Consider the following 13,299-nt stretch of genomic DNA (forward strand, 5'->3'; position numbering starts at 1 on the left):
ACCACCAAGTTTCAACGCTTGAGGCCAGGGAGGGATTTGGCCTTGGCTCTTCCAAATTGGGGGTCAGGGAGGCCTGGACACCCGCACCCTTCCCGTGGGATCGAAATTTCCCTTTGAGATGATGCCAAACTCCCCAAGCGACCGGGGGCGGCTGCAAAGGCCTGATTCTGTAATGTGTCCCTTCAAAGGGCTAAAGGCTCAGAAACAAAGCCCTAATCATGAAACTATGCATACTGATGACATTAGAGCCCCAGGGTCTAGGAAATCTTGATGACCAGGAAATTAATTACACGGTTCAAGCTTCTGCTGCAAAGAACTGAAGTGGCACACAAAGAAATGCCCAGAAAAAAAATCTGCCACCGAGTCAGCTTAGCGTTTGGGCCCTGGAAACCAACACAGGAAATCTGGCTTTACTTTCAAACTAGGAGGGCTCTCAGCTGGCTGAGGGGGAGCACACCTGCAATCCCAGCACTTTGGGAGGCAGAGGCGGGAAGACTGCAAATTTTAGCTGAGCCTGGATAACTTAGTGAGAAAGAAAGGATGAAAGGAAAAAAGAACGCGCAAATCCGCGCCCTCCGAAGAAGGAGCAGCGCCAGCGGGCAGACCCACGCTGCCTCACATCCTTCTGAGACCAAGACCACCCTCGAGGCCCGCAGGTGGTTGTGTGTTAGAGGATGAGGAGCCCAAATTCTGTCTGAGGAAAATCAAGGCCAGAGACAGCAAATGAGTCCTCCTCCCTCCTGGCTTTACTTAGCTCATGTAATAAATGTGTTTATTGTTCTATGGTCAAAAAAAATTAAAAATTATTTTTAAATGGTTGGAGAGGTAGCCTGGTGTGAAGGCCCTGTGTTCAATACTAGTCTGCCCACCCCAGCCCTCCAGACTGATGGGGGAGGAGGGGCGCAGTGCGGGAGGGCTTGCCAGGGGTGCACAGACCCTGGGCTCAGTTTCAACCATGAAGATAGACAGAGAGGTGACAGACAGACAGATAGATGACAGATAGACAATAGATAATGATAGGTAGATAGATGGATGATAGATGATAAATAGATGATAGACAGATAGATAGGTAGATAGGATTATAAGAATGTTTGCTGTGGAACATGGTGGCGCACACCTGTAATCCCAGCACTCAGGAGGCTGAGGCAAGAGGATTGCTGAGAGTTTGAGACCAGCCTGGACTACAGTGAGTTTAAGGCCAACCTGAACTGCATAGTGAAACCCTGCCTCAAAAGAAGACCAAAAAGTGGTGGCGCATGCCTGTAATCCTGTAATCCCAGCGCTTGGGAGGCTGAGGCAGGAGGATCGTTGTGAGTTTGAGAACAGCCTGGGCTACAAAGTGAGCTCAAGGCCAGACCCTGGCATAGTGAAACCTGTCTCAAAAAGACAATAAATAAATAAATAAATAAATAAACTAGTATTTGCCACATTTACTTAAGCACTAAGCTCCTTAAAAAAAAAAAAAAAAAATGGTTGTAGATATAAAAGCTTGCAAGATGATGATCTCTTCTGCTTCTCAGAGGGGACTCGGGGAACTCCAGTCCACCTGTGGTGGAAGGTTGAAGAAACCTGACTGGAGGGGCAGAGGCACTGGCCTGAGTGGGGAGAACTTCAGATGGGCTAGTCTTTGTCAGACTTTTCTAAAGGACACAGGTCCCAAATACCTGAGGATTTGCGTACCCCCTGCTCTAATATACAGGGCCCTCTAACGGGCTGTGTGTGTGTGTGTGTGTGTGCACATGCGCGTGTGCGTTCACACACACACAGGTCCTGGGAGGGGGTATTAAACCCAGGACCTTTGCGCTGAGCTGCACCCCCCCCAGCCTGCTTTTGAGCACTGCAAACAACAAAGAAAGCCAGGTGTTGAAGGGTACTGAAGGGAAGGGGCAGAGCAGAAAGGAGACCTGCGAGCAGCCCTCGGTCCCCAGGGACACATCCCAAGCCCCTGGCCAGCCGGGGCCCCGGGCCCACAGTCACCTTGCAGACACCCTGGAGGTGGTGGAGCAGTTAGGCAAAGGAGGGCATCACTGACAATAACAGAGAGAACCGTTACACAACGTACTGTGATAAAAGTCGTGTGAAGGTGATCTCTTCTCTCTCAAAGTATCTCCATTTACTTTCACCTTTTCACTTAAATGCAGCACTCCAGGCTTCAGAGGCTGAGGCAGGAGGACCCCCAAAAGTTGGAGGCCAGCCTGGGCTACATACAGGGCAGCCTGAACTAACAGGGTAATCATTAAGTAAAATCGAGGTTACTTGAACACAGGAGTGTGATACTGTTGACCAGCAAGCCCATCTGATCATAGGGACACAGCAAGGTGAGGCCCACAGCCTGGACCTCAGAACAAAGCAGAGGTCACTTGGCGTGGGAGTCCATCCCGCTGCTCAAACAGCGCAATTTAAAATTTATGAATTGTGCATTTCTGGAATTTCCACTTAATATTTTCAGACATCAGTCTGGCTTCCAGCAATGAAACTTAAAGAAGCAGAGCCTTGGGGAGGGGTACTGTAACGGTAATCCTGCTCCCCAACACTCGTGAGAGCACAAACACGCCCAGGCTCTTACCCTCCTCTCCTGGTGAGGGAAGGTGCTGCGGTTTCACCTGTTGGAATCACCAAAGCAGCAGGTATTGTTGGTACAGCGGGGAGGTGCGGGGGAGAACTTCACAATGAGCCCCAGCCCCAGAACCTGTTCCGAGGCCAGGCCTCCCACAGTGCTGGGGTTAGTCAGGCACCACCACACTTAGCTAAAACAACAAGCCCCACCATCCTCCATCAGATCAGCGAAGTTTAAAAAGAGTTCCAGGCAGTGGTGCACTGTAACCTCAGGAACTTGGGAGACTGAGGCAGGAGGGTCACAAATCTGAGGCCGGCCTAGGCAACTTAGCAAGACCTCATCTGAAAAGAAAACTTTACAAAGGGGAATAGCTGGGCGGTAGAGGCCTTGCCTGGCAGATTTAATTCTCAGTACCAAAACACTTTTTTTCCAAAACGTTAGTGGCACTGAGTGTGGACAAACATTTCAGGGTCAGGTGTCCGTGTACTGTTTCGGCAGCCGCACAATGTGGCGCAAGTTACCCACAGGCAGACGAGTAACCAACCCTAAGCTCTCTCCACAGTGGGAGACTCGGCCCAAGGCCTGGTCCCCGCCTGAGGGGTGCTCTGTCTCAGAGCTGAACCCCAGCGAAGAAGAAGAAAACATGAGAATCACCTTTCTTAGAAGAGAAAGGCGGCTGCGGCTGCTCTTCTCCCATTCCACCCCTCAAACAAACAAAACTCACAGCTCAGACACAAGCAGTAAAAAAGGCAATGTATTGTTTATAAACCACGCATACAATAAAATAGTTTTTAAAAGTCACAAATACAGCAGGTACACGGTCACTTTGGAGTCCAGTCCCCCTTACGCACATCGCAAGCCTAGTCCATCTCCCAAACAAATTCGGCTCTAGCCCTGCAAAAGCTCAGTAATTTCCTATTTGATAACAAGTGAACAAAACTTGACAATAAATATGCCAACACTCACTTTTAAAAATACTGAGTGGTAAATGTTCCTCTTAGTTATAAAGCTAAGTCTATATTACTCAGACTGTGGTCAATAAGGTCTTATAACAAAGTTGATTTCCATGTTGAAGATCCACATTGTATTTTCCTGGGATAATGACACATATCAAGGCAAAAAGGGATAATAAAGAAATAGTTGCGGTGCCAGGGATGCAGATCAGCAGCACAGTGCCTGCCTGGCAAGCTTGAGGTCCTGAGTTCGATTCCCAGTACACACACACACACACACACACACACACACACACAGTCACTCACCAAAGAAAAGGAAATAATTGAAAGTCCTAGTACAGCAACAATGAATTTCATTACAAGCAGAACAGTACGAGACATAAAACAGTCTTCTCAGCTTTTTTCTTCCAAAGCCACGGTGCACTTTGTCACATGGAAAAGCTCTGGGGCCGAAGGTTCTCCGCCTTCGTGTGCGGCTCTGTGGACTGAGCTCTCCTCGCCCACCCTGGGAGCCTGCTTTTAGCATGGCCCTCACCGACTGTGATGAAGAATCCAGAGCCACTTGCTGAACCCGCGGGCACCGCTGCCGCAGCTCCCTGCATTGGCCGGGCTTCTGACTCCCCGAGTTCACTTCCCCATCGGAAAGCTGGTCACTTGGACTGAGGCTCTCGCACACACCCCAGATTGAGAACAGTCACTTCCAGCCAGACACCAGTGCAGTGTCTGCATGACAGGTTTCTGTCTCCTCACCACCTAAAAAGTCTGCTTTGCTCAGATCAGTTTCTGCACCACCTGAGTACCAGGTTCTGATGCTGCCTTCCGGATTACCAGGAACCCCCGTCCCACAGTCCTGGGACCCCCACATGGCAGAAAACACCAGCCCCGCCCCAGGAACTGCTATACCCCACTCAGAGCTTCTGCCCGCGGGGCTGGGAAGCTCAGTAGGAGGCTTTAACACTGGTTGAACTGGAGGAGTACGAGCTGGACTTCCGGGAGAACTTCGTGGAGGTGTGGGAGACCTGCATCCGCTTCACAGTGCGGACGCTGCGGCAGAGGACGGCGTTCTTGGCGTGGTCCCTGAAATCCTGTGAGACGAAGTAGTAGATGAAGGGGTCGATGCAGCTGTTGAGGGAGGACAGGCAGAGAGCGGTGATGTACAGGGCGTAGACGTGGCTCTGGCCTCGGCTCTTGATCAGGAAATAGTGCACCACGAGCAGGAGGTTGCTGGGCGTGAAGCAGATGAGGTACATGGCCAGGACGGTGACGATGAGCTTGATGGCCCTGTGCCTCTTCCCGGCCGAGTGCTCGTCCATGGCAGAGGACTGGAGCGCCCGGATCATGAGCACATAGGAGGCCGCCGTGAGGAGCGCTGGGAACAGGAAGACGCCAATGGCCAGGGAGAGGAAGTAACTGAACATGTCCCCCACCAGCACCTCCTCGGGCAGCACATCATGACAGGTGGTGATGTTCAGGGCTGGGATGTAGAGGGTCTGCTTCATGACGTACAGGGGGATGGTGACCAGCAGGATCAGCAGCCAGATGCCCACAGAGATGGCGATGGCAATGTTGGCCGTCTTCCGGGAGTGCGTCATGGGGTTCACGATGACCCAGTAGCGCTGCACGCTGAGGCAGGTCATGAAGAGAATGGAGCAGTACATGTTGCCGTAGAAGAAGCCGGTGAGCAGCTTGCAGAGGGCATCCCCGTAGACCCAGTTGTTGCCATGTATGTGGTAGGCGACTTTCAGGGGGAACCAGACGACGGACAGGAGGTCCGCCAGGGCCAGGTTGGCCATGTAGATCACGGCGGGGTGCTTCTTCTTCGTCCGGAAAAGGAAGACCCAGAGCGCCATGCCATTGCTGGGCAAGCCAACCACAAACACAATTGTGTAGACAGCCGGGAGGAAGACGGTGGTCAGCTTCCCGGTGAGGATGGACGCGGAGATCTCGTCCACTGCAAAGCCTGGGGCCACCGTGGCTCCTTTCTTGGTGACCGGAAGGCCTTTCCCGATGAGACTTCTGCCCTTGGAGGTTCTGTTGACTCCTGCACCTGAAAGGCGGGCAAAAGTGTCATTTATCAAACAGTGTGGAGGTAGGGCTGGTTGGCTCAAATGGAAATATTCAGATGACGGCAGACCCAAAACGCATCAGTCTAGGGATCTTCCTGGGATGGCAGCACCCTGTCATTGGGAGACTATGGGGAACATGTGGGACATGAGTTCTAATACTGGAAAAGACCAGCAGTGTTTTAGTTTATTTTTTACACACTCCCTACACGCATCGATCCTCCGCCGTTTGAGCACAGGCCCAGTGTTTCCGTTACTTTTCTCTCCTTGCTGAGACAAAATACCTGACACCCAGAGTTAAGGAGCGAAAGGTTTACTGAGAGCTCACAGTCTGTGGAGGTTTCAGTCCATACTCAGCTGGCTCTCAGGCAGAGTGGTACCGGCAGCGGGCAACCGTTCATGGTTCATGTTGGTGGAAGATAGCAAAAGGGAGGAGTGGCGGCAAGCAGCCTCTTCCTCTCCCTCACATATGCAAACTACCCGCCCCAGGGTGGGTGTAGCACTCACACCCATGAATCAAAAACTCTAAAAGCCCGCCCTACAACTGCACCTGCCTTTGGTGGGGGGGGCACCCTGACACAAACCATAACACCCAGCAATAGTCAGTCAGCCACACTCAGGTTAGGATTGGGTAGCAACTGCTTCCCAAATTCACTGGGTGTAAGACAGAAGCCCTGCTTGGACTCCCCACTTTATACGGGCCCATCTCAGAACTCACACAAGGAGAGTCCCAGGATCATGACAGACAGTCTCCCACTGTCACACGGATGGTCTGAGACAGGCAGGGACTCTGGGCCCCTATGCTGTGGCAGGGGTGGAGATGACACATCTGTGTCCTGCTCTAGCAGTGTGGCAGAATTCCTTTAGAGTCCCCACTGCTCTGGGAAGAAATGGAACATTCTCAATAACAGCAAAATCCAGGCTGTGGGAAGTGCTACAGGATAAAGTACCTCATTCCAAAATATAATTTACAAGAAAAAAAAGTGAGAAAGAGTAAGGACATGAAATTTACTAGATTAAAGGATTTAGAAGATGTATCAGTTATACGATGTTTGTCTCTTCCTTGGAAATTGATTCAAACAAATAGCATTTAGGAGGCAGAAATGTGAACAGTGGCTGAAATCAAACGTTACAGTACTAAGAAATTACTGCAACTCCACACTATAATTGTACTATGCTATGGGTATGTTTGAAGAAGGAATTCCCCCAGGCGTGCTGGTGCACACCTGTAATTCCAGCACTTGGAAGCAGGAGGGTCACTGTGGGTTCGAGGCCAGCCTGGACTACACAGACCCTGTCTCAAAAAACCAAACAAAAAAGAAATTCCTACTTCTTATGGATATACCCTAAAATATCTTACGATGAAATTTTATCTGGGATTTATTTGTGTCTGGAAAGTTCAGACAGTGACAGTTCCTCGAATGGGTAAAGACAGCCACCGTACGACTCCTGATGAACTGCTAGGTATCTACCCAAGAGAAATAAAACGTGTCCACACAAAAACTTGTACTGAATACTCAGAGCAACATTTATAGCAGTCAAAAATGAAAACAACCCAGATGTCTATTAACAGATGAATAAATAAAATGAGATATATCCATACAATGAAATATTATTTGGCAACAAAAAGAAATGAAGTATTGTAGCTGAGCACGGTGGTAAATCCCTAGTCTCAGCATGCAGGAGGCTGAGGTAGGAGGACCATTTGAACTCAAGAGTTTACAACCTGGGTAACCCAGTGAGTCCCTGTCTCAAGAAAATATAATAAAAATAAAATGAAATGAAGTATTGACACATGCTATAACATTGAAAAAAGTAGGCTAAGTAAAAGAAGTAGGTCACAGAGGGCCACACAGTGTATGACTACATTTACATGAAATGTCCAGAATGGCAGATCCACAGCAAGTACATGAGCTACTGCCAAGGGCTGGAGATAGGACGGGTAACAACGAAGGTGTCTTTCTCGGTTGAAATTGGAATGAAAATGGCTGTGGCGATGGAGCAGTATGAATCTGCTAACAGTGAGACTACAATCGCAATTTATGATGAATAAAGCTGTTACCAAATAACATGGAACTGAAAGCATTTCCTCTAAAATCAAGAATGAGAGAAGGGCGGCCAATCTCAGCACTCCTGATCAACACTGCCCTTGAATTTTAACCAGCCTGTTCAGACAGGAGAAAAAAGGGGAGGCACAAATCGGACAGGAAGAAATCAAATCACCCCAATTAGCAAATGATATGATCTTCACACACAGACCCTCAAAACCCCATCAGGAGACTCTTAGCTCTGCTAAGCGAGTTAACCATGTGGCAGGATACAAAATCAACAGAAAAAATCAATAGCTTTCCTGTACACCGAGAATGAAGCTGCTGGGGCTGGGGACTTAGCTCAGCGGCACAGCGCCTGCCTGGCAAGCGCAAGGTCGTGAGTTCGATTCCCAGTACCTGAGAAAAAGCCAAAAAAAAAAAAAAAAAAAAAAAAAAGAAAAAGAAAATAAGAATGAAGCTGTAGGGAAAGATTTTAGGGAAGCAATCCCATTCACAATAGCATAAGAAAAAGAAACATCTAGGAATCAACCTAACCAAAAAGGTGAAGTTAAGCTAAGACTTGAAATGGAAACTGTTGGAAGAAAACACTGGGGAAACACTCTTGAAGCATACACACAGGCAAAGGCCTCCTGAACAGGTCCCAGTAGCCATTAGGGAAATGCAGATCAAAAGTACAGGAGCATCTCACAGCACGGAAAGGCGGTCACCAAGCACACAGGAGAAGTCACCACCAGTTCAAGGCCGGCCTGGGATATGAAAGGAAGGAAGAGAAGGAGAGAAGACAAGAACAGAAAATGCTGGCGAGGAGTTGGGGAGGGAGAGCCTTTCCACGTTGCTGGGGGAAAGGTAAACCCACTGTGGAAATCAGTGTGGAGATTCCTCACAAACTGAAACTAAAGCTACCATCGGATCCAAAAGAACTAAAGGAGGCATGCTATGGTGACGCCTCATACCCATGGCTTTACAGCAGCACAGCTCAAAATAGCTGAACTGTGCAAACAGTGTAGGCACACGTCAGCAGATGAAAGGATGAGAAAAAAGTGGCCCACGCAGGAGCGAGTATCGTTCCGTCGTCAAGAACGGGACCCTGTCTGTGCAGGAAAATGGATGGGCGTGTGGACCCTCGGGTGGAGCAAAGTGAGCCAGTCTCCTTCAGCAAGTTAAATATAATCTGTTGTGTTTCAGTATAGGTGATCTAAAACTAATTAGAATAAATAGGTGAGGTGTGATGCACACATCTGCAATTCCACTGCTCTGGAAGACCGAGGCAGGAGGACTGCAAGTCCAAGCCCAGCTGGGGCAACTTAGCCAGGCCCTGTCTCAAAATTAGAAATAGCTCAGTGTGAAGCCCTGGATTTTATCCCCAGTACTGAAAAACTAAAGCCCTCCTATGAACTGTGTTCTCCAAAACTAGTAAGCACCAAGACGCTGCTCAAAGGTTCGTAGCTCTCCACTCGTTCCAGAGTCCTGCCCTGTCCCGGTCCTGCGCTCTCATAGGCCTGGGGCAGAGAAATGCGCGGTCCCAGCTCCCAGCTCCCAGCTGTGGGCCAGCAGTCGTTTGTGTTTCAGAACTGAGCGGGGGCCCAAATACACAAGGTCAGTCGTATTAACAGACAGTGCCCGGCTACAGGAGCACCTCCACTTTCAGACCCAACTACACTGTTGTTCTGCTGAGGTGGCACCTGGCTACACGGCAGACCCACAGGAAACGGACACCAGGCTCCTGCCTCTCGCCCCAACCTCCCATAGCTCCCTAATGCAGAGAGCATACTGCGCTGTTCCACACACCCTGAAATGGAAAGACAGTCACAATGTACTGTCAACTACAGCAAGAGACTGACAGAACAGTCCCCTCCCACGCATGTGAGATTGCAACACACACTGGTTTGCAAAATCTGAAGGCTACACAGAGATTGGCTCCCTAACTGTGACAGCCGCTGTCTCTGGGAGGTAGAACAGCTGGGAAGGGACACCTCCCTCTTTCCTACTGTCTTACTTGAATGTTTCCGCCCCAGAGGCGTGTAAAATGGTACAATCTTTTCAGAGGATAATTTGAAAAAGATGACACAATTTTAAATGGACTTGTCACCAGGCATGGTGGCACACGCCTGTAATCCCAGCACTCAGGAGACTGAGGCAGGAGGATTGTTGTAAGTTCGAGACCACCCTGGGCTACAAAGTGAGCTCAAGGTCAGCCTGAACTGCATAGCGAGACCATGTCTCAAAAAGACAAAAATAAAATGGACTTGTCTTATGATCTAGCAACTTCTAGGAATTTGTCTCCTACATGCTAGCTAAATTGCAGGAAATTACTCAATGTACAATCTTTATGGTACTATTGATTTTTGGGTTTGCTTTTTGGTTTTTTTTAAAGGTAATGCAAATATTAATCTCAATATCTAACGAAATAGGAATTAAGCTGGGTATGGAGGCACATGCCCTCAGACCCAGCATTCTAGGAAGCTGAAGCAGGAGGATCCCAAGTTCAAGTCCTGTCTGGGCAACTTACCAAGATCCTGTCTCAAAATAAAAAATAAAAAGTGTTGCGGATATAGCTCCGTACATGGGCTCCATATTCAATCTCAGTACCACAAAGAAAGGAGAGGGGACCAATTTAACAACACATTTACAGTTCCTTATAAAAGTATGGATCAGTTTGAACACACTGACCATGAACAGATTGGGTAAAAATAAATAAATTACAGTACAACATGGTCCTTCCATTGCTGTGAAATGTATTATTTACTTGTTTGGTTTGGTTTTTTGAGACAAGGTATCGTTAGGTAGCTCAGGCTGGCCTCCAACTCACATTGATCCTCCTGCCTCAGCCTCCAGAGTGCTGGTAAAATGTATTATCTGTACACAGGGTTTCTAGTTGAGGGTGGGCCCAGTCTCCCCCAGCAAACTAAGTTCCAGTCACATCACTTCACCCATGTGAGCTCTCTTCCTGCCCTTTCTTTCCCACCGCCCCTCACCTCAAAAATTCCTCAGTCCCCTCCCTAGGTACACTGTCAGTGGGTTTTACAACCATTCTTCCATGGTGAACCATCTCCCTCAACACTCGCCCAGCTAATAAAACCATAAAAGAGTCAAACAGACCTCGGGAGACGTCGCCTACCCAGGTTAACTAGTAACTGTGAGGCCAGCAAAGGGGTGTCTTCATGTTCACTGGGGTCTCTCCTTTTACAAAACACTGGAAACATCCCTAACTTGACAATAATGACACTCCCTCCCATAACAGATTTTAGAGATACTAAAATGGGTTTGCTTTTTGGTTGCTGTCTTTTTGAAACAGGGTCTCCCTATGCAGTTCAGGCTGGCCTTGAACTCACTATGTAGCCCAGGCTGGCCTGGAACTCACAACAATCCTCCTGCCTCAGCCTCAAGTGCTGGGATTACAAGCATGTGCCACTATGCTAAGCTGTATGCACTGACATGCTACTGATGGATGGACTTATATATCCTCATACCTGTACAAAAAGATTTTCTATATTTTTTTGACATAGATTTTATGCATGGATATACCAAAGCAAGGGAGAAGATATAAACTGAAAATGTTAGCAGTGTTTATTTTTGACACAGAAGTTTGGGGTGAGTTCAATTTTTTCCTTTTTCTTTTCCCTCTAGAGTGATCACATATCACTTTATAATTAAAACACCAATTGTGAGAACAGAAGTTACAGTCTCCAAAAGAGAAATGGAACAACTTTACCAGGACATCTATGCCTTATACCAAGGTATGGAGAATAAAGCGTCTGACAGAAGCTGATTTAAACACCAAGGGCCTCTGACCAGACCATCACCTCTCTCTGGGCAGGTCCTCTCAACCCATCTGCCTTCTTCTTCTGCTTTAGCACAGGGGTTGAACCCAAGGCCTTCACACTGAGCTACATCCCCAGCCCTTTTTATTTTTTGAGACAGTCTCACTAAATTGCCCAGACTGGGCTCCAGCTTGGGACCCTCCAGCCTCAGCCTCCCAGAGTGCTGGGATCACAGGCATGCACCCCCACGCTAGCCCCTCACCTGCTGTTTAGGAGGCCCCCCAGGTGAGCACACTAGGCTAGAGGGGCGCGAGGGTGTGACTGCTGGGTCCCAGCCTCCAGAACTGGACCAGAAAGGAGAGATTAAACATATTCACAGGAACACTCACCCACGACCGGGAGGGGCACACAGAGTGTATGTGGGGGTTTCCCTGCCTCCATCCCCTCAAGCTGGTGTGGCCCACCTCTAAAATGAGGTTACTCTGAGGTGGAGTCCTTTCCACAATACAGTCTTTGGGGTGAGGCTTTCGGGAAGAAAACCGAACCCAATCTGCCATTCAGCACCGAAAGGGACCCACTGCTACACGGGGAGGAGCAAAGCCCCAGTCCTGATCAGAGCAATCCCGGGTGGAACTAGAGGGAAGCTCCAGGCACCTCAAGTCTGCCGCGATTAAGCCGAGCCCAAGCAGGAAGGTCACCTTGCAAATGAGTATTTAAGGGGGCGGGTAACCAAGGCACAACATTCAATAGGTCTGGTTAACGAGTAACCGGATTTCCCTTTTCCGCTGAAATCAAGCTCAGCCTGTACCGGGGATAGCGCCATCCCCAGCCCCTGCTCCGTAAACGTGAAGGAGGAGCCCAGTAGGCAGAGGCGGCTCCCTCAGAAACGTCTGAATCACAAGGCGGTGAATCACCTGCACCCACTTTTAAGTTTCGCACACCCTGACCTTCGCTCCTGGATTCTAGACGCTCCACACTGTAAAAGACAGAGGCGAGCGGACAGATGTTCACAGCTCAGTGCTTCCCAGCTTTACACAAAAGCCTAGATTCTGATGCTGTTCCAGCTAGACCGGGTGGGGGCAGGTTTTAAGCTCACACCCCAACGCCCTCTTCCTCACTCGAGAGGACCAGAACCACACACGTCCGTCCAGTTTGTGGCTCTTTCACGAGGCCTTTAGGAAGAGGGTGAAAACAGCTGAGGCCTGCGGATCGCGGGAAAGTCACGCCGCCCTAAGGACACCGGGTTGCGTCTCCCTCCCACGGTAGGGGCTCAGCACCCCGGAGGCCAGCAGGGGCTCTGAACACCTGCCCGGACCAACCCGGCCACGGCACCCGGCGACGCCGGCGCAGCACACCCGGGCGACACACCTGCCAGAGTGGCCGCAGAGGGAGGCTGGCGAGGGCACCGGACGCTGCCCAGGCTCGCTCCTGGCCGCTGTTCCCAGGCTGACGGCCTGCGTGCCAGAGACCAGTGGCCACCAGTGTGCGCTTCGGGTGACGCGAAAGAAGGGGCTGAAACCCCGGGGCCACCGGGGAATGTCACCCCTAACCACAGCACCGTAGGAAGCTGAGGCAGGAGAATCTCAACCCGGGTGTCCTTAGGGCGGCGTGACTTTCCCAGGAGCAGCCTGAGCAATTTAGCAAGATCCTGCCTCAAAATAAATTTAAGAACAAATAAAGGGGCTGGGAATGCAGCTCAGTGCGAAGGCCCCGGGTTCAGAAAGGAGGAAGGAAGGGGTAAAAAAAATGTAAGGCAGATCTAAGAAGTTGCGCTTGTAAATTCACGAGACGCCCAAATAGCCAGAAACTCTGGGCCTGACTTTCACCCTCGCTCGGGCCAACCACAAAGCTCCAGGGGCGACGCGCTGGAGCGCGAGGCGCGGTGTCCGGCCACCCGCTCCCAGCCCCGCCCGC

General features: G+C 49.9%; 1 protein-coding gene and 1 long non-coding RNA gene across 2 annotated transcripts in view; one reads left to right on the forward strand and one right to left on the reverse strand.

Annotated features, from left to right (window-relative positions):
* The window catches only part of LOC106148653, a 22,900-nt gene that overhangs the window by 3,447 nt on the left and 6,154 nt on the right, over window positions 1-13,299 (forward strand). Inside the window, exon 2 of the long non-coding RNA XR_001234303.1 lies at window positions 11,252-11,361. This is a non-coding gene — a long non-coding RNA (uncharacterized LOC106148653). The remainder of the gene's footprint in view (window positions 1-11,251; window positions 11,362-13,299) is intronic.
* On the reverse strand, window positions 3,294-6,432 carry F2rl1 (coagulation factor II (thrombin) receptor-like 1). Its single transcript, XM_013514910.1, has 2 exons — window positions 6,292-6,432; window positions 3,294-5,557 (listed from the first exon to the last, which is right to left on the reverse strand). Exons 1-2 carry the CDS (start codon window positions 6,311-6,313, stop codon window positions 4,449-4,451), a joined length of 1,131 nt encoding a protein of 376 aa, XP_013370364.1. The 5' UTR covers window positions 6,314-6,432; the 3' UTR covers window positions 3,294-4,448.

This window comes from Chinchilla lanigera, unplaced genomic scaffold, assembly GCF_000276665.1.
Source record: "Chinchilla lanigera isolate Chin_1 unplaced genomic scaffold, ChiLan1.0 scaffold00024, whole genome shotgun sequence".
NCBI lineage: Eukaryota > Metazoa > Chordata > Mammalia > Rodentia > Chinchillidae > Chinchilla > Chinchilla lanigera.